This window comes from Fukomys damarensis, unplaced genomic scaffold (assembly GCF_012274545.1).
Source record: "Fukomys damarensis isolate Sample0158 unplaced genomic scaffold, DMR_v1.0_HiC HiC_scaffold_11, whole genome shotgun sequence".
Classification (NCBI taxonomy): Eukaryota; Metazoa; Chordata; class Mammalia; order Rodentia; family Bathyergidae; genus Fukomys; species Fukomys damarensis.
This window is the reverse complement of record NW_022900923.1, coordinates 17931764-17951405: the sequence shown is the minus strand read 5'-3', so window position 1 is coordinate 17951405 and position 19642 is coordinate 17931764. Positions and strand designations below refer to the sequence as shown.

At 37.9% G+C, this 19642-nt stretch overlaps 1 protein-coding gene across 4 annotated transcripts in view; it reads right to left on the bottom strand.

The window, feature by feature from the left end:
* Positions 1–19642, bottom strand: part of Rabgap1l (RAB GTPase activating protein 1 like) — a 591762-nt gene that overhangs the window by 125496 nt on the left and 446624 nt on the right. For all 4 annotated transcript variants that reach the window (XM_033762099.1, XM_033762100.1, XM_033762101.1 and 1 more), the window contains one exon: positions 9996–10124. In XM_033762099.1, the coding sequence (XP_033617990.1) occupies positions 9996–10124 (129 nt within the window). The remainder of the gene's footprint in view (positions 1–9995; positions 10125–19642) is intronic.

The following is a 19642-nucleotide window of genomic DNA, read 5'->3' as shown; positions in this document are numbered from 1 at the left end:
TCCACATCACTGGTCATTCGAGAGATGCAGATGAAAACAACACTGAGATTCCACCTCACCCCACAAAGAATGGCTGCTATCAAGAAATCACACAATAACAAATGTTGGCGGGGTTGTGGGGAGAAAGGAACCCTTCTCCATTGTTGGTGGGAGTGCAGACTGGTGCAACCACTATGGAAATCAATATGGAGATACCTCAAAGAGCTTGGACTGGAGGTTCCATTTGACCCAGCCATCCCTCTGCTCGGTATCTTTCCAAAAGAATTAAAAGAATCATATCACAGTGATATATGCACACTTATGTTTATAGCGGCACAGTCTGTAGTAGCTAAAACTTGGAAACAGCCCATTTGTCCATCCGTTGGAAACTGGATAAAGAAGATGTGGTTTTTCTATAAAATGGAATATTACTCAGCCATAAAGAATGAGAAATTAGATTCATTCATAGGAAAATGGATACATATTGAGGATATACTCCTAAGTGAAATAAATAAGTCATACATGTGTAAATATCAAATAGTTTCTCTAGTGTGAATAAACTGTAATAGTACATAAGATCCTAATGATATAATAGACAATGTGAAATAGGAAGAAAGGGGCTAAAGGTGTAGGAAAAGTGGGACAGGTAGGCGAAAGCTAATAAGGAAAAAGAAAACATGAGCAAATGAAGAAATGGAATTGAAGTGTTTGTAAAGGGGGAGGGAGGAGGGGTAAAGGGAGGGCAGGGACAAGGGGAAAAATGAGAACCAAGACCTGTCATGTAAAGGTACACGATCCCAATAATGAACGTAACTGTACTGTATACCTAAAATGTACCAATAAACTCAATGGGAAAAAAAATATTTTTTTAAAGCACGGCTAGGGATATTGTTCAGCACAAAGGCCTTGGGTTCAATCCCTAGTAGAGCAAAAAAAAAAAAAGTTTTCCTCAGGACTGGGGTGTATCTCACTGATAGAGCCCTTGTCCATCCTGTGTGAAGTACTGGGTTCTGTCCCCAGTAATACACACACCAAGTGATTTCAGAAAATAAACTAAGTCTTTGTGTTTTACATAATATTCATATTATGTTATTGCTTAAAATACCCATTCTACTGTAGTACAATATAGACATTATTCTATTGCTGCACGCTATACTGAGATGTATTTATTTACACAATTCACTTTTCTCTTTAGGAAAAGAATGGAATGAGGGAGGTGGTGGTTCCTGTGAAATATAACACAATACAGAAGCAGGGCAATAAGGAAGTTAATGCGGTAAAATCAGACTAGCACAGGCTATGTGAGGCAAATTAGAACTTTTAACAAGCTAACACACATACCACAAGAAATTCCCTGCCAGCGAAGTGGGCTGGCAGAAATGGAGGGTGGAGCTGTGAGAAAAAACGGTGGTGGTGGTAGGGAATCTTTTCGACAATATGAGAGATTAGGGGAAAAGGGAAAACTTGGGTGTGCCAACCAAAATAGAAAACTGCCACGTGTCACCAGTAGTCGGAGTGTCTAATCAAGCTTCGTATTCAGAAGAAGAGAATGTTTCCAGAGAAACCGAGAAGAAATCGGCATTCAGTTCACTATGAGAGAAACAAGGTTATGGGCTGGGCCGTGTTCTTTCCCAAATTCATAGGTTGAAGCCCTACCTAATATGTAACTTGTGAAGCTAAGGCCTTCAAACAGGTAATTAAAGTCGAATACAGTCAGGAGGCTGGGTCCTTACCTAATTTGACTTGTGTCCTTATAAAAAGGGATGTGGGGACACAAGAATGTATAAGCCAAGGAGAAAGGCCTTGGGAAAAAAACAACTCTGCTGACCCCTTGACACATATTCTTCAGACTTTTAGCAAACAAAATTTTGGTAACCTGGGTGTGGGGTGCGCCCCCATACTCCCAGCACTTGGAGGACGAAGTGGGCGGATCTCTGAGAGTGTGAGCCCAGCCTGGGCTATAGTCAGTTCAAGGCCAGCCTGAATTACAAGGCCAAGGAGACACCGTCTCCAGAAAACAAACCAAAACAAAAATTCTGTTTAAGTTTCTCAGTCTGTGTGGTATCTTGCTATGGCAATCCTAGCAAATTAATGCAGATATGAAATTGGTAGCAGATATGAGAAACAGAAATGAAAGTATGCCTCTTTGGAAAACAACTCTATGAGAAACTTTACCTTAAATTATTACAGACAGCTAAGTTAGGTAGAAATATTCTAGGCAGTCTGACAGGGCCAGGCCCTCCAGGGAGTCAGTGCAGAAGATGAAAACACACTATGGCTGTGGCTGGAGGCAAATCTGTTGAAGGCCAGGCCTCAAGATTAAAAATGGAGGGCCCGGGATTTAGCTCAGTGGTTCTGCCATCTACCTCACAAGTATAAGGACCAGAGTTTGATCCCTGGTACCAAAACAACAAAACAAAACAGAACATAAAAATGGAATGACCAAGCCTACACACCTTCCCAAGAGATAAGCAATAAATTGAAGATTATAACTATAATTGGAGGGCCAGGGATTTAGCTCAGTGGTTGGGTGGCCTGCCTTGCAAGTGCAAGGACCCGAGTTCAATCCCCAATACAAAAAAAAACAAAAAACAAAAAACATAATTGCTATCACCTGGTCCAATAAAGTCCAAACAGACATCAGTCACCCAGGTGGGTGACCAAGACCTTCTAATTCAACCTTCCTAAAAGGTCTTTGTCCTTTCCATGTACTCTTGCTACATGACCTGCTTCTCCAATAGATCAATATTACCTAAGTGGCTATATTTGAAATCTTATTGGTGGACCACAGTTATGACCTATGTTGTACCCACCTTCTGATTTGCTCTATAAAACTTTCTCTGTGAAGTGGAGTCCACAGCAACCCACTTTCGGGTCCCCCACTCTGTCTTTCAGGAGCTATTTCTTTCAATAAACTTGTACTACTCTTTTTTTTTTCTCTCTCTCTCTCAGTACAAGGGTCAAACCAGGACCTTACACTTGCCAGGTAGGCCAGGTTCCACTGAGCTACATCTCTGGAACAACTTTTCCTACTCTTAACCTCCATTGTTCCTTAGAATTCATTCTTTGATTCTGGGGAACATGAACTCACCTATCTAGTATCTAGCAGGTTGGGAGTTATATTTTTTCTCCTATATCAAAAATTTGCAGGATGAAAACAGCAAGAGCCAGTAGGAAGTACCATGGCCTAAAGTTAAGGAGTAACAGAGGCTACTGTAGTACCTCCACAAAGAAACATAAGTAAAAAGACAAATGAGTTGACCTTGAGCCAAAGTGAATAATGAAAGCTTCCCTAAACTGTACTATCTCTTAATGTGATTCATCTTCCAAGCTTCCTTCACCTTCAACAAACAAATAGATAAACAAGTATCTGAAAGAGATTACTTGAGCTACATACAACAATTTGGGTAGCATATGCCTGAGGCAGAGAAGAGAAAAGGCCGAAGGCTAGACATTCCAGATGTGAGGAATGCTCCCTTCCTTCCACAGATGTAGTGATAGAAAGTCCCCAAGGAGAAAATAACGCCCATTTAATCACAACCAGAAATATAGTAAGAAATACAGTATTTCCTTTAGTAGTTTGTTTGCTTTTAAGTGAAATTACAGAAAGCTTGACAAACAGCAGTTGGAGGCAGGTGAAGAACACTTGAAATTGTTCATTTGTTTTTTTGAGTTGCTATGATCATTTATATGATGTTTCCACCATTTTAAAACAAACAAAATTTTACAGTGGGAGAATTGGGGGGCACAATAGAACAAATAAGTTTCTCCAGAGTATTTAGATTCAATTATTTGCCAGCCCAATAGAGCCAAGAGCTGGGGAAATGAGAGTATGAAGAGTAACTAAATAAATATAATACAATTATATTTTATAGCCCAGGGTAGAAGCACTTGAAACACTTCAGGTAAAGTTTGGAATATAGATAGTCCTTAACTTAGCATGGCTAAACTTAAAGAACTGTTCAATTTTACCGCAGTTTTACAGCAGTATGTATTCAGTAGAAACTATACTTAAAATTCTGAATTTCAACCTTTCTCTGGGCTAGTAATATGCAAGAGCTTCTAGTCACCTAGGCGATCAAAGGGTAAACAGCCGTACTTTATTATAGTACACTGTGCTGCCAGAATGAGGGTCTGCCGGCTTCATCAAACACATTTTTGATGAAATGGTATTTTCAGGTCACCATGGATTTATTGGGAGGTAACTTCATCCCACATTAAGGAGCATCTTTACTAAGTCTATTCTAAACATTTACATTTATTTTTATTCTACTAAAAGAACAAAATTGTTTTTCCAGTAGGAAGCAATAAGGGCACAGAGGAACATTATTTTCTTGTCTAAATCAGATTCTAAACAAACTAAAAGTACACATAAAATATAATCTCAATATGAATTAAAATAAACAAACAAAATCAAGGAAATGTGAATCTTATTGTAAACAGTTGTGGAAAACTATTTACTACTGTTCCCAATATTGAAGACAAGTTCTAACTTTATTTTCCAACATTGATAAGTATAAATTTTAGTAATTAGGTAAAAGAATACTGGCAAGATATCAGAAAGATACTTGAAATATGAAAACTCTCATTTAAGAGCACAGTCATTAGCCTTACTAAGTCTTTAGAAGACTGCTAGAAGTGAATTAGGTGTTGAAGAAAAAAGAACACAAAGTTTTTGAAGAATGAGAAACTACTTGGCAGAGAAATTGTTATTTCTGTTGTTGTTGTTAATTAAATGCAGAAAGCATAGAGTACCAAATGTGAAGTGTACATAAGGTCATAAACTTTATTCCTATTATTTACTAATTATTTTAAAAATCAGTTTTTTGTATCACTTAACTTATTTGGGGGGGAGTTTAATAGCTCAATACAGAAGAGTCCACGGTATAATAACTGTTTCATCCATCCAGTTAATTTAAAAATGTCTACATGGCTTTTTTTTTCTTTTTTTGGTACCAGGGACTGAATTTGGGCCCTTGCACTTGCAAGGCAGGCGGCAGAACCACTGAGCCAAATCCCTGGCCCTACATGGCTTTCTTTTTAATAAAAAGGCAGAAAATGGCAGAGTAGTTCTAAGGGTAAAAACAAAATGGCAGAAGCAAATAAAAGAGATATCCATTTGAGCTGATTAGGAGCAGCAACAAAACTGAGTTTCCTACATGTGGAAGATGCCTGATATCTGGGCATCTGGAGCTATGTCCTGTCTTCTCCACCTTTTATGTCCAGAGTATATCCAACATTTACACATGTTCCTTGCTCACTCGGAGAAAACAACAATGCCCTAAATCTGAGGGGCAAAGAGGATTATGAATGCTAATAGGAGCGGGGTGGGGGGTGGGTCTTCATTACCAATTGTTAAAATGATTATACCTCAATGCCCAATAACATAATAAACATTTCTCCAGCAGACTATGACACTTTAGAACAAATATCTCCAGTATGACTGTCAATGTACAGAAATCTTTCAAGGAAAGGAGTACACAACACAGGTTAATAAAAAATGAACATTTTCAACGATGAACTTAAGGGTGCACATTTTAGATTCACAGAGTTAACAAAAGCTTGAGTAGTTTCACTTCAAAGAAAGCCTCTTTGGTAGAGTAGATTCTTGCTCACAAACAGCAACAACAGCTAGCAAGAAGTAGCAAACAGCATGATGAAATTAGAAGTAAATTGCTTTAAATATAAAATGCACTTTACAGTTTTGCTTTAGAATGAAAGTCATTTTCAAATAAATTCAAATCCATGGTTACAAATTTGGATGAAGGTCTTGAAAAACATATTAAATTGTAGATAAAGGAATTCACCATGACCCTAGTAAAACCATGATTTGTGAAGGGCAATATCAAGTTGTATTTGTCCATTCTGGGGGTGTGGGAAGCTGTGCAGCACCATATCGCACCACTTGGAATTTCTGAAGCAAGTCGTTACTATGGCAAATCCTGTCATTGGTGGCCTCCTTGCCCTTCTAGTGGAGTAGGAAGAGGCCAGTTGAGGGCTCTATGTTCAGCCTCTAGAGGCCTTCCTCACTCCTTCTGCTCATTGCTTGTGCCGTCTTTGTTTACCTCTCCTCTAGTTACAGTGATAGAGAAGCTTGGGTCAGGGGATTAAGCGATGGTGATGGGGGAAATGTTAGTGAGGGGTTCATGGGAACTGACCAAGAATGCCCAAACAGTGACTAGCATGGCTCTGCTGCCACCAATTAACCTGAGCTGATGACTGAGAAATTGGACAGTATCGCCTTTTAGTGGCAGAAAAATGTCTTTAGGAATTTTTGAAGAAAAGAATTTTTTTTCCTTCCTTGGGTAACAACTACAAACAAGACACTGAATCTTCTGCACCGTTTTTCCTGTTCAAGGAGTTCAACAACTCCCCGCCGCCCCGCCGCAATGTCTCAGTCCCAATCTGTCTTCACCTTCTTTCCTACCACACTCCATTAGCCATCACTTGATATCTCCCTACACCGAGCTGGCCCTTACTTCCTCTACACAGTTCTTGGCATAAACCAGGTGCGCAATAAATGATATTTCATTGTTAATTATTAAATTATTAAGTTTAAGCAAATGTTACACTTTGAAGTTTTGCTCAAGTTATTTTATTAATAAAATATAAATTTAATAGGGTAATTTGTACTTCACAGCATTCTGTTATGAAGATTATCAACAGACTATTTTAGACAAGGTATCCAAAATGTAGAAATTTAAATTTTTAAATTTATAATGTAGAAATTATAAACTTTCTACTATAGTAAAGTCCATTATAAATTTAGCATCTGCAATATTTCAAAAGAGACTTTCTTTCCAATCTTTGGAAAGTAGCTCTCAGGAAACGTTGACATGGCTATAAAAGCAAGGCATATATAATACTCTAAACCAATGTTGGAAAATCTGTGGCACACATGCTGCAGTGGGCTGTTAGTGATTACTGAAAGCCCTAAAAGGTTCACCATCACAGCTCTAAACTATAAATGTTTCACTCTTTTAGTTCATCTTTTTTTAAAAAAAAAACCAGGATCAAACTTGGGCCCTTGTGCTTTCGAGGCAGGCAGCAAAACCACTGAGCTAAATCCCGGCCCCTTTTAGTTCATCTTTTTATTTTTCATCAGAGCAATGTCAGCTAGATGAATTCAATATGTTTGAAAGATTCAAATTTTTAATATTCCATCATTTATGTACATAGCACTGATTTGAATTTTAAAGAAGTACATAACATTGAATTAGATCATATACATCTAAAGGTAGATAGTTTTTGACAAGCAAAATTTTATAAATCCAACCTAAGTATAAATGATAGTAAATAAAAATATATAGAATATAAAAATATGTGGAAAAGTAGACAATAGGATCAAGAATTATAAAGGTTTCATATACATATATATATATATATATATAGATATTTATATGCACTTGAGTGTATATAGGTCCCATTTATAACTTCTAATATTCTTTTAATGTTCAATTTGCTTGACAATTTTAAGATTGTCCCTCAGTATAGAGGCCAGCTTTTCTGAGTCACTGATTCCCTTTCAGAATCCAATGAAAGCTTATATGTTGTCTTACCAGGAAGAACAAAATGTTCATATGTTCATACAAAGAAATTCACATACCTGATGACTCAGAATCTCTAGAGCCAAAATCTAAATTTGAGAAGCTCTGTAATAGAATTTTTAACTAACGGTGGAAGCTGAATAATGATACTCAATAAAAAGCTGATTCCCCAGAACAACGCAGGATGTTCAGATCAGGCACTTTAAGCGTCTTTCACTTAGGTCTTGACTAAGCAACCAAGTGACTACGGCAATGTCAGATGGGTCAACATATTTTCTGAAGTTAGCCTAGCTGAGGCCTCCCTGGCAGCTCTGGAACAACCAGTGGCTGAAGCCTCCTTTCTAACTTTCTAACTTACCTCCTACAAATTCAACCAAAGGCATCATGTCTATTTTAGTACACTTTCAGAATGGCTTAGGCTTAGACCTTGGCCCTGCTGAATAAAATCAAAGGTCTAAAAGGCTTTAAAGAGTTTATAATTCAGGGCTGGGACTGAGCTCAGTGGCACCATGCCTGCCTGGCAAGTGCAAGATCCTGAGTTCAATCCCTGGTACCAAAACAAGACAATTAGATATGAATTTCCTCTCACCTTTCACATGCCTGGGTCCCGGGCACTTCTAAACTCATGCCTCAGAGGACTGCAGCAGGCAAGCAAGAGCAAGCGAGACAGCTGGGGACAGGCCTTATTGCACCAGCATTCCCTAGTGTTACAGACCCCTTCAGGCATCTTTAGATGCCTCTCTTCCTGAAAGAGGGGGCTCTTGACAGATGAGTAGGATTTAAATAATTGGAGTACTGGTGGTTGCAGTGGCAACAAAGTTTAAGAAAGATGTGTAGTTAAAAAAAAAAAAGGAAAGAGTTATAATTCAAGATGAAGATGGCAGAGGCCTGTTTTTCCTGACATACTTGGAAAATGATCTTTTTGAATATAGGGTTCATTTGAAAGACTTTTTTTTTTTCCTCAAAGTTATTTACTTTCAGCATTGAATTATGCTAACATTTGTAATTTACTTAAAAATATATTAAAATTGAAGACAAAAGTATTATACTAAAAAGTTGTACTGTGGGTTTGGTACCTGAAGGAACTTTTCTACCCAAAATCCGGCAAGGCCCTCCCACTTCAAAGTAAAGCCTAAATCACAATCAGACACAATTTCTGGTTCCTTGTAAGTATGCTACCTTCCTTTCCTACTACGCTGATTTAACTCACTTCATTCCAGCTACATTAGCCTTCTTGCTCAAACTCACTAGGCACAAGTACGCCTCAGGGCCTTTGAACTGGTTGTTGTATCTGCTGGAACGTCCTTAACCCAGGGGTCTCCATGAATAACCCTGTGACTCAGCCATGCTCTTAGAGAGGTCTACCCTATCTAACAACAGTCATAACTGTCCATTCCACCGCCAATCCAATCTATCCTCTTTCCCATCTTTTTCTTTTTCACAGCTATCACCTTTTTATTATTAAATTAGGTTAATTATTTTATTGCCCTTTTTTCTGCAAGAAATATAAAGCCCTTAAAACCTGTTTGTCCATCTGTTTAAGAAACAAATTTATATTTGTGTCATGGTTGGTTAAGGAGATCCTCTAGTATACTCCAGAGATGTAAGAATTAATACTAATAAATTGGTTTCAGCCACTGTTTTGTTGTTTGTTTTAAAGACATAGTCTCATATATATGTAGTTCAGGCTGGTATTAAACTCACTATGTAGCCCCTGGCTGGCCTCAAATGTGCAGTGATCTCCCTGCCACAGCCCCCACCACCACCTCCCTCCCCCGTGGTGGTTGGCTTTCACCATCACACCCACTTTGTTTCGACTATGTGAAAACTGTGCTCTCTCACCTTAATAAAAAACTTTCCAGATAGTTTACAGTTTAAAATTAAATTGTAAGGGGTCGGGAGTTTAGCTCAGTGGTGCCAGTGCCTGCCTTGCAAGTGCAAGGTCCTGAGTTCATTCCCAAGTACAAAAAAAAAAAAAAAAAAATTAAATTGCAAGGTTTATTGTTTTATCAGACATGTAACACAGACCAGTGTATCGACAGACATGTGGCAGGTGTGGGACAGGAATCAAGACTCAAACCTTCTAAGTTCTTTGGAGAAATGAAAGCATTGCTTAAGCAGGCTTTTCTTGCTTTGTTCTAAATAATCTTAAAACAGAAGGCAAAAGATAAATATTAAGTGTGCTGCCATAGAAACCACTGTCACAACAGCCCTTTTTAGACCCCTACCTATAACATAAATATTCGACTTCTTCCTGTTACAATCTGAACCTGTCAATTTTTACTGTAAATCCTACTAGAAGGTATAGCGACTAAGTTTTAGTCTGGAAGAGACTAATTTATACAAAATTGTTAGTTTAAACATTGTCAAAACCCTGAAATATACAAAAGAGGAGTTTCACATAATTTGCTATGATATTCTACATTCAAATTATTATACCTTTATCGTATATAAATTCATGTATCTTACTTTAATATTGCAAGCCTGCTCCATCAATCTTCTTGCATTTTCCTCTGCCCTGTATCTCTTTGGAAGCTGAACTCTGAAGAACTTTAAAGCACCTTCAAAATCAGCTTGTAGAAGATCTTCCTTGGAGGTCTGCAAAAACAATCAAGAATTATTATTACATTTTAGCCTGCATTCAGGACAAATACATTTCAAAAGGAATTTATATTTTCTTTAGTATACTTTCATAGATAAGATCAAATTAGTGCCAAAAAATTTAGAAGATTTCTAATATTTAGAAGATATAAGCTGTGTCAGATAATGCACTTCTATAATCTCAGTACTGTGGGGTCTGAGGCAGGAGGATCGCGAATTGGAGGTCAGCCTGGACTACACAGAACATTCAAGGCTAGCCCGAACTCTGGACTCCATAACAAGACCCTGTCTTGAAAAAAATGAACAGAAAGCCCCCAAAACAGTGCTATAAGCTGAAGTAAATCACAATAATCTTAGAAAAAATCTACGTTAATTAGCAAACTGACATTTAATTGATATTACCTGAAAATTATAATGGTGAATTCTGTCAAAGTTTATCAAGTTACAGCCCAGAGACAAAGACAAGGCCAAAAAAAAAAAAAAAAAAAAATTGAGCTCTCAGATGAATCTGACTTTATTATCCTGATGAACATTTTAAGGACATTATTGCAAATCTGGCTAAGAACACAGGCAAGGCAAAAAAAGAGTTATGTAATAAACACCTAAGGGAAAGTTAGCTTTTCAGAAAATAAGGAATTGACCCAACACCTTAAAGGATGCTTTGAAAAAGTACATGGACTCTCAAGTTATGACCGGCCTGACATACTAGCATATTGGATTAATTTGGTTAATGGAAGAGTCATCTGCCTCTTGTTATTTATAGTGTGTACCCAGGTAAATATCCAGATTTCAGCTGTATTGACTTATAACTAACTCGAGGTACAACCAGCCCTTGGGAACCAATTGGATTTTAAGTCAAGGGTCCACTGTAAATGAAACAAACTACTGACTTGCATGAAAACTTTTTGGAAACTTTACTTCTTTAAAAAATAGCAACCATTTGGAAATAAATATCTGTCCATTAAAAAAAGACTAAAAAGAAACAAAATGTTTATCTGGATAGTGAGATCACATGCTATTTTTTCCGTTATATTTTGTTGTTTTTTCTGTAGCTGTGTTTCTGTAATAAGACAATAAATATCCTAATAACTACATACAACTTCTAAAAACACCTGGATACATACTATAAATTTAGATAGAATGAGTACACAGAAGTAAGCCAAAGAGAAATCAGATGTTTTAGAGTCAGTACTTGTTAAAAACTTCAGTAATTTAAAAAAATGGTCCCTAGAAATCATAGAACTATATGCTACTTCAAAATGCTACTGCATTTGAATTCAAATGTAAAGCTGATTAACCCTAAAGACTGCACTGAACAAGCATACAGGAAGTCAGAAAAATGTGGATTTACAACAGGGCCTTGTTATCACCATCCTGGTCCAAGCTGTTGTTACTTCTCAGATCAAGCCACTTCAATAACCTAACTGGTCTTCCTGTATCCACTCTTGCTCCTATCAATTGGCTGTCCTTACTGCCAGATGAATCTCCTTAAGAGCATATCATCCTTCAGTGTAAAGCCCAAGGTTTCCAGTGCGCTCAAAATAAAATCCAGAACCCTTCCCAGGGCCCACTGCGCCTTTTATGACCTGAGGGCGCTGGCTTCCCCTCCAGCCCGGTCTTGAGCCTCTCCGACCTCCTTGCTCTCTAGCTGCAGGCTGAGGCCTTTTCTCTGTTTCTTTACATACCAAATTCACTCCTAGCTGAAGGCTATTGCCCTGGCAGTTTTCTCTGCGTGGGACCTCCTTCCCCTAGATTGTCATAAGGATAGAAATTTTTTATAATCCAGATTTTTAGTTCAAGAGTAAGATGTGAGTGAAGCCTCTGAGTACTTAAATTTTTTCCCCAGGCCACCCCCACCAAGTCACTTTCCAGTTTTAGATCTATTCCCTTTTCTGGCTCCTAAGGAAGTTTCTTTCCTTTCCCTTCGCTCCGGATATAGAAGGCTATTTTAACTAACATCTGTTACAGATTGAGGACTGAGGATGTAGCTCAGTGGTAGAGCAACTGGCTAGCATGTGGTTCAATACCCAGAACCTTAAAAAAAAAAATCTGTTACAGGGCCGGGGATTTAGCTCAGTGGTTCTTCCACCTGCTCCGCAAGCGCAAGGTTCCAAGTTCGATCCCCGGTACCAAAAAAACAAAACAAACAAACATCTGTTACAAAATGAATGAATGAGATCTACTTTCATCTCACTGTTGCTATACCTATCATTGTCCTCCCTTCTCTCCTGCCCCTTAAACAGAAATATGTAAAAGAGTATGTCAATATTGGGCAGTTTGCAAGGGTCTAGGTTGGCCCATCTTTAGTTCAGCAGATTAATAATCAGAACTAACAGTGGCAGTAAGGGACAAAACAAAAGAAATTCAGCACAAATCAGATTTATTTCTTCCTTTTAAATATTCCGATGTTCTGATATGATACCAGTAAGTGCTAGAGAAAACATTTAGGATGCTACCAAATGACTTGGACTTTGCTGGAAAAGTCAATTACTTGAAAAAAATTTAAATTCAAAAGAGTCTAACTGAAATTTCAACTCCTTCATTAGGAGGAAAGCATCCAGGTATCATTTATATAGAACATACTACATCTCTGCTCTGCCTTTTTTTGCATGTAATACTGGCTCTGATAATAAGCTCTCTAATGGTTTGGAAAATTCAAGATGGGCTGCTTATAGTTTATAGTGAAATAATATTTCTGTTTTCTGACTACTCAAAGGCCTCTGACTTCTATTTTCAGTACCTCCGGTTACCTGGAAACAGATTCCCCCAATGATGTGGAGGGTGGGTATCTCTTGCACTCAGGCAGTAGTTTGGCTGCCCAGTTTTCTAATTCTACCCAAGGCCTAATTTCAAGTCCAGCCTTTCAGCTCATACAAAGCAGAAAGACTGGGATCAAGGAGGAGGAATTCTGCATCCTCATGCACTGGACCTCTAGTCAGGCAGGACTGACCCGGTAAGCAGCGACGATGCTGAGACGAGGACACGGTTTTGGGAGAGGTGCAGCCCAGGGCACCCCAGGAGGATGGTGCAGAACCACCTCAGGCTGAGTGCCTGGGCGACTGAAACCAGAGTATCAAGTGGTTGTCCCTTCCAAGACACTGCTCGTGTTGGCAATGCTCCAGACCACATGGTTTGCCCAACTCACTCAGTTAAGTCCAAGAGAAAAACTCTGACAAACATGGAGTAGGGAGGTGTACAAGTGTAAAAATGTCAACTTACTCAACTCTCTAACCTCAGCGTCTGGAAAGTACCTGGCCTGATGAAGTACTCGAACAAGGCTGCAAAGACTGGAATAAATTTATTTCCATTCTACCTCTGGCTAACTCACAGTATTGCATAAGTTGTCCCATTTTTAAAATGGGAGTATCTTCAATCTTAAGTATTTGAGGATAGAGAAAGTTAAGGTAAATGCATGTATTTTGTGTGCTCTAAAACACATAAAAAAGCAATAGTTTGATAAATTGCCTATGTGTTGCTCAAATATGCTCAGGTATTGATATTGGTTGTCTGCAGTACTGGGGATTGAGCCCATGAGTCCTGCAACTAGTAGGCAAGCACCCTACCACTGAGTCACATCCCCAGCCTTTTTATTATTTTGCGATAGGGTCCCTCTAAGTTGCCACACTAGCTTTGAACTAGTGACCCTCCTGTCTCAGCCTCCCAAGTAGCTGCCATTATATGTGTGCCCCATCATGCCTAGTGAATGATTTTTTAGGGTGAAAAACAGTACTCTGTTCTTGTTGATTATGTTTATTTTTATTTTTTGAGACAGGATCTTGTTATGTATTCCAGTCCAGCCTGGCCTCAAACATGTAGTGATCCTCCTGCCTCAGCCTCCTGAGTGCTGGGATCATAGGTGGGCTCCACCATGCCAAGGCTCATTGACATTTTTAATTCCATAGAGAAGGCAGTTTAAATTATAAGAATTTCTATTCTTGGGCTGGGGATTTAGCTCAGTGGTCCAGCTGCCTGCCTCGCGAGCACAAGGTCCCGAGTTCAAACCCCAGTACCCCCCCAAAACAAAAACAAAAACAAAAAAATTCTATTCTTCTGGACTGCAATACAGCTAATTTCGCAATTTCACTGTGAGTGAAAAAAAGAATGCCAGTAAATAAACATAAAAACCCTTGCTGGTAATACCAGTACTTCAGAAGACAACCTGCAATCCCACTTTGATGCTGATGGGCTTTTCTTTCCAAGACTTCCATAATCTTTAAGTATCGCTCAATGCCTTTGTAATGTCATAAGCAGATCATAATCTTACAAGGATTACTTTCCATTTTCTGACTACTGCATCTAAGAGGTTCTCCCCTCTACAATCAAAGTTTATTCACTTCTTGTTCTTCAAAGATTTGGGTGGCTCACTAAGAATTTATCAGGAAGTAATATGGGTTTTGTTTGTTTGGTGCTGAGAATTTAGTGCACAGGGCCTTCCTAGAGCTCTACCACTGAGGTACGTGCTCTACCACTGAGCTACACCTCCAGCCCCTAAATTTCTCTCTCAAAGAACACTTTGTTATTTAATCTTAATTCCTCTATGTATGTATGTCTGCATGGAAATTTCTTACATTTTTCCTGATTCATGGTCCCTCAAAATAGGAAAAAAAAATTTTTTAAGTTCAACGTAAGGTCACAATGCCCAGAGACAAACTCAATACTGTTATAATACTTGTCTTTTCCCCACCCTCATACATACATCTTACATATATTCACCAAAATTTGAATCATGATAAATGAATTTGTTGAATATATATGCCACACAAATGCCAAGTGTTAATGTAAATATTATTAGTCTAAAACATAAGTAACAGCACCTTTTGTGGAAATAAAATAAGGCTTTAATCAGGGCGACCAGTTCTTATGCATACTAATTATTAAAGAGTTGGCTATGGAGATGATAACTTGATGGTTATAATCAAAATTATAGTTGTTATGGATACTAACCACCCTGGCTATGAAGAGAAGCTTAACACGTGATTTGGTGATGACGAGATCCAAGTTTTAAAAATGTACTTTTTTTTTTTGGTACCGGGGATCGAACTCTGGACCATGAGCTTCAGAGGCAGAAGGTGGAACCAACCACTGAGCTAAATCCCCAGCCCCAAAACTGTACTCTGAAAATGCACACCAACACTTCAAGAATTAAATCAAATACCCAAAAGCTTGCTGCTGGCCTCTGGATTATCACTATGCATCTGTACTCGCTATACAAATTCTAGTCTCCCACCAGGCTAGAACTGATTTGAACAAGAAATGCTATCCTTCAACTTGGAAATTCTTAAAAGCTTTTCTATAATGTCTTCATAATAATGCCAAGGGAAAAATAAAATAACAAAAACACAATTACTTTTACAACATTATTCGTTAAGTAGTGTCAGTTAAAAGGTAATATAGACAAGAACTGGGGATATTTTAATAAACAAAGTCATGTTTTCTTCTCTTGTGAAATAAAAAGCTCTACCACCTTTTAAGTAGGTATAAAGGAAAACTATTGAAATTTAGTATTCTACCAACATCTTCCTTTTGTCAGCCGAACTTTCTGACAAATTCTTTTAAATGATCTGAAATAGGTTAACCAATTACATCTTCAAAGGCAACATTACTTATTCCTTCAATGGAATAGAATTATATAGAAGACTACCCGCAGAGTTAAAGATGTGTAAATAAGACTTGTACTTCCTTTCAAGGAGGTAAGAAGAAATATCCAGAGGGAAAATGTGAGTAAGATATTGCTGGAAGTATCCTTTGCACTTTCTTCCGTAAATCAATTAAGCAAATCACCTGGCACACAATAGACATCAACATACATGGGCTCCAAAAATTTGGAACGGTTCTACTTCAAGTAGTATTAAAAAGCTAAAATTTATATAATGCAAATTAGGGAGTAATTTAGGACTTGATTTAATATAAAAATTGATTTTTGGATTTTGAAGGCATGAGAAGCACACATGACAACCTCTGATTTGGTTTTTAAACTTTTTTGTGATCTCTCTTTGGTGATCAGTCCTTAAAGTTGTTGGCAACGTAGGTAAAAGGAGGAGACACACTTTGTCTCCTGTTATTTTAGCCCCTCCTTAAAATTAATATTTTAAGAAACTCCACAAATTTTTTTTAAAATTAGGATGGAATTTAACAGTCTAAGAAATTTGGTCAATTTTTTAAAATTGAGTTTATTGGTACAGTCTAGGTCTACAATATAGTTAAATTCAATATTGGATCCTGTACCTTCACATGACAGGTCTTGGTTCTCATTTTTTCCCCTTGTCCCTGCCCTCCCTTCACCCCCTTCTTGCCTCCCCATTTACAAACACTTCATTTCCATTTTTTCATTTTCTCATATTTTTTTCTTTTCCCTTATTTCCTTGCCCCTACCCTTCCCACTTTCCCTACATCTTTAGCCCTTTTCTTCCTATTTCACAATCTTAATTATCCCATTAGGATTTTGTGTACTATTATAGTTTTTCATACCAGAGAAACTATTCGGTATTTACACGTGTGACTTATGCATTTCACTTAGGAGTATATCCTCAATATGTATCCATTTTCCTATGAATGAATCTAATTTCTCATTCTTTATGGCTGAGTAGTATTCCATTTTATAGAAAAACCACATCTTCTTTATCCAGTTTCCAACAGATGGGCAGATGGGCTGTTTCCAAGTTTTACCTATTACAACAAACTGTGCCACTATAAACATTGGTGCACATATGTCACTGTGATATGATTCTTTTAATTCTTTTGGAAAGATACCGAGCAGAGGGATGGCTGGGCCAAATGGAACCTCTAGATCTAGCTTTTTGAGGTATCTCCATATTGACTTCCATAGTGGTTGCACCAGTTTGCACTCCCACCAACAATGGCAAAGATTGTACCAATAAACTCAATTAAAAAAAAAAAAGAAAAAAGAAAAGTTCTAAAGGAGGAGAAGAGGGAGAGGTAGGGGGAAGGTAAGAAGGTAAAAGAAAAAATATGAGAAGAGGAGAAACTAGAAACAATAGGGAAAGATGGAGGGGGTGAAGAGAGGGCAGAGGAATGGGGAAAAAATAAGAACCAAGATATGTTATGTAAAGGTACAAGATCCCAATGATGACTGTAACTGTATTGTATACCTAAATTGTACCAATAAACTTAATGAAAGGAAGAAAAAAAAGAAATTTGGTCAAAATGAAATCTGGCCAGGTGATACAGGCCTATAATCCTAGCATTCTGGGAGGAAAACCAAATATATTTTGTTTAAAAATTACAACCCTAAAGCAAAGTGTGTTGACACACACCTTAATCCCAGAATTTTGGGAAGCTGAAACAGGAGGATCACAAGTTTGAGCCCAGTCTCAATTTAGTGATTTAGTGAGATCTATCTCCAAATAAAATAAAAAGGGCTGGGGATGTAGTTCAGTGTGAAAGACCGAGGTTCAATTCCCAGTACCAAAATAGAAGAAGGAAGGGGAGGGAAGAAAAGGGAAGGGAGAGATGCGGAGGAGGGAGAAGAGAAGCAGAAGGGAAGAAGATAAACACCATGGCTACTAACGGGGCAGCTAGAGCAACTGCCAATACAGGTATAAATAGATACAGACTTCTCAACCTTCCTTGGCCCAGAAGTTCTTCGGACTTACCATGGAAAATGTTTTACAACTATACACAACAGTAATTTTAATATGTAATTAGCATACTATATTAGCAAAAAGAAAAATTCTGGAGAGGAAAGAAGAGATTTTCAATATCAACAGAGTAAAAGCTTTTCTTCTCTCTCCAAATTTTACACACTTACCAAATGTGCACTCTGGCTATGCACCACTGCCGATACCATTTTGAATATGTTTTCCCACTGAAAATTTTAGTGCAAGAATATCACATCTTAATGTGACTTTTTTTTTTTTTTTAAGAAGCAGGGTGGGCGGGTAGAAGCATTTCTAGTATCTGAGTGTTAGCTCCAGATGCTTCTGAATTTCTCATTATTCTTGGAAGATAAATCTTTCCTTAAGGGTCACTAATGACTAGTAAAATCTTGGTTTGATTCTTTTAGGGGATTATTTTGGGGAAAATACTTAAGTGTGGTCCCATAGCTCATTATTTCATCCTAAATGGCTTTTTTTTTCCCTACAGTTATGGAGTCCAACAGGATATCTATTTACTCAAAATTATTTTTGAAGGTCTGGGAATCATTTGAAAGCAAAGTCTTCAGAAGAAGAAAACATTACTTAGCTGACATCTAGGATGTTTATATTTCCTCATTTGGTGTTTATTTATTTATTTGGTGCCGGAGATCAAACTCAGGACCTTGTGCATTCCAGGCAGGCACTGTGCCACTGAGCTACATCCCCAGCCTTGGTGTTTCAAATGTGTGTTTGGTGAGTTAGCACACGGAATTGATTGATTCCTTGTGGTAATATTGAAAACAAAGTACTTGGTATCTGATTTGCTAGAGGGAAACTGTTTATTACTAGGAATACCTCTTAAGGGCAATAAGCAAAAATTCCAAATCTACATTCTCTTATTCAGTCAGTGGCCTCTTTCCAAGTAAGTTTTACAAGCCTAGTGATCTAGTAGTTTCATGGTCCCTCTGTGAATCAGGGAATAATAACTAATGCCCAGAGTCCAATTCTAGAATATTCTCTGGATGAATTATCATTTCCTTGATTTTTTAAAGAATTAGCAGGTCTATAATGAAAAACTTACTGAGATTTTTTAAAGGTAAAATAAGGTATGTCTATCTGTTTAACCCATGTGCATTCATGCTGAAAACATGACTCAAAGGATCCAGAGGCATGTCTTAAACCTCAGCGCTTATTCTCTCGACTGGAAATGGAATGGTGGCAATACTACAGGTGGCAGAAATCCTCTTAGGGCCACCCTGTGTAGATTAGCTGTGATCCTGCCTCACTAGCCAGTTCAGTAACACAAAGCCGAACAACTGTACCTCCTCCCGGTACACATGCTAAACTCTGAGCAGTTACTCAGTGGATAGCAAATCCCAGTTCACAGCCGTACTGCTAATTAAATGGCAAGTGATTTCCTAAAATTTAGAGTACACTGGTTCTAGCAATAATCTTTCAAGTGTAACTGTATAAAAAGGCCACAGGTTTCCAAATGGTCTCACAGACAACTCGGCTTGTGCTGTATGCATGTAATGCAAATGGCACTATTACCTCGGCTCTGACAGAGCGATGCCGCAGATACCTGACTTGGCAATTGGACTTTGTACAACTGCAATATATAGATATACACGACCTCCCAAACAGCTCAAGCTTATGAACCCAACTCCCTATAGATTTTATTGGTGATTACTTTTAAATAGAGGCAGTCTACATTCCTCTCAAATGGAGATTTAGGTATAAGATATTCTTAGATATTAATTTATTTTCCTTCAAAATATTCAAAATGTAAATACCTTAGAAAGACAGCACCAGATGATTAGAAAGCTAGCATTACAAGCCCTTGAGTCACAAAGTTGACTGGTCTTTAAGATGCAGAAATATATTACACTAAAGTTGATTGCTCAAAGATTCAGAGAATGT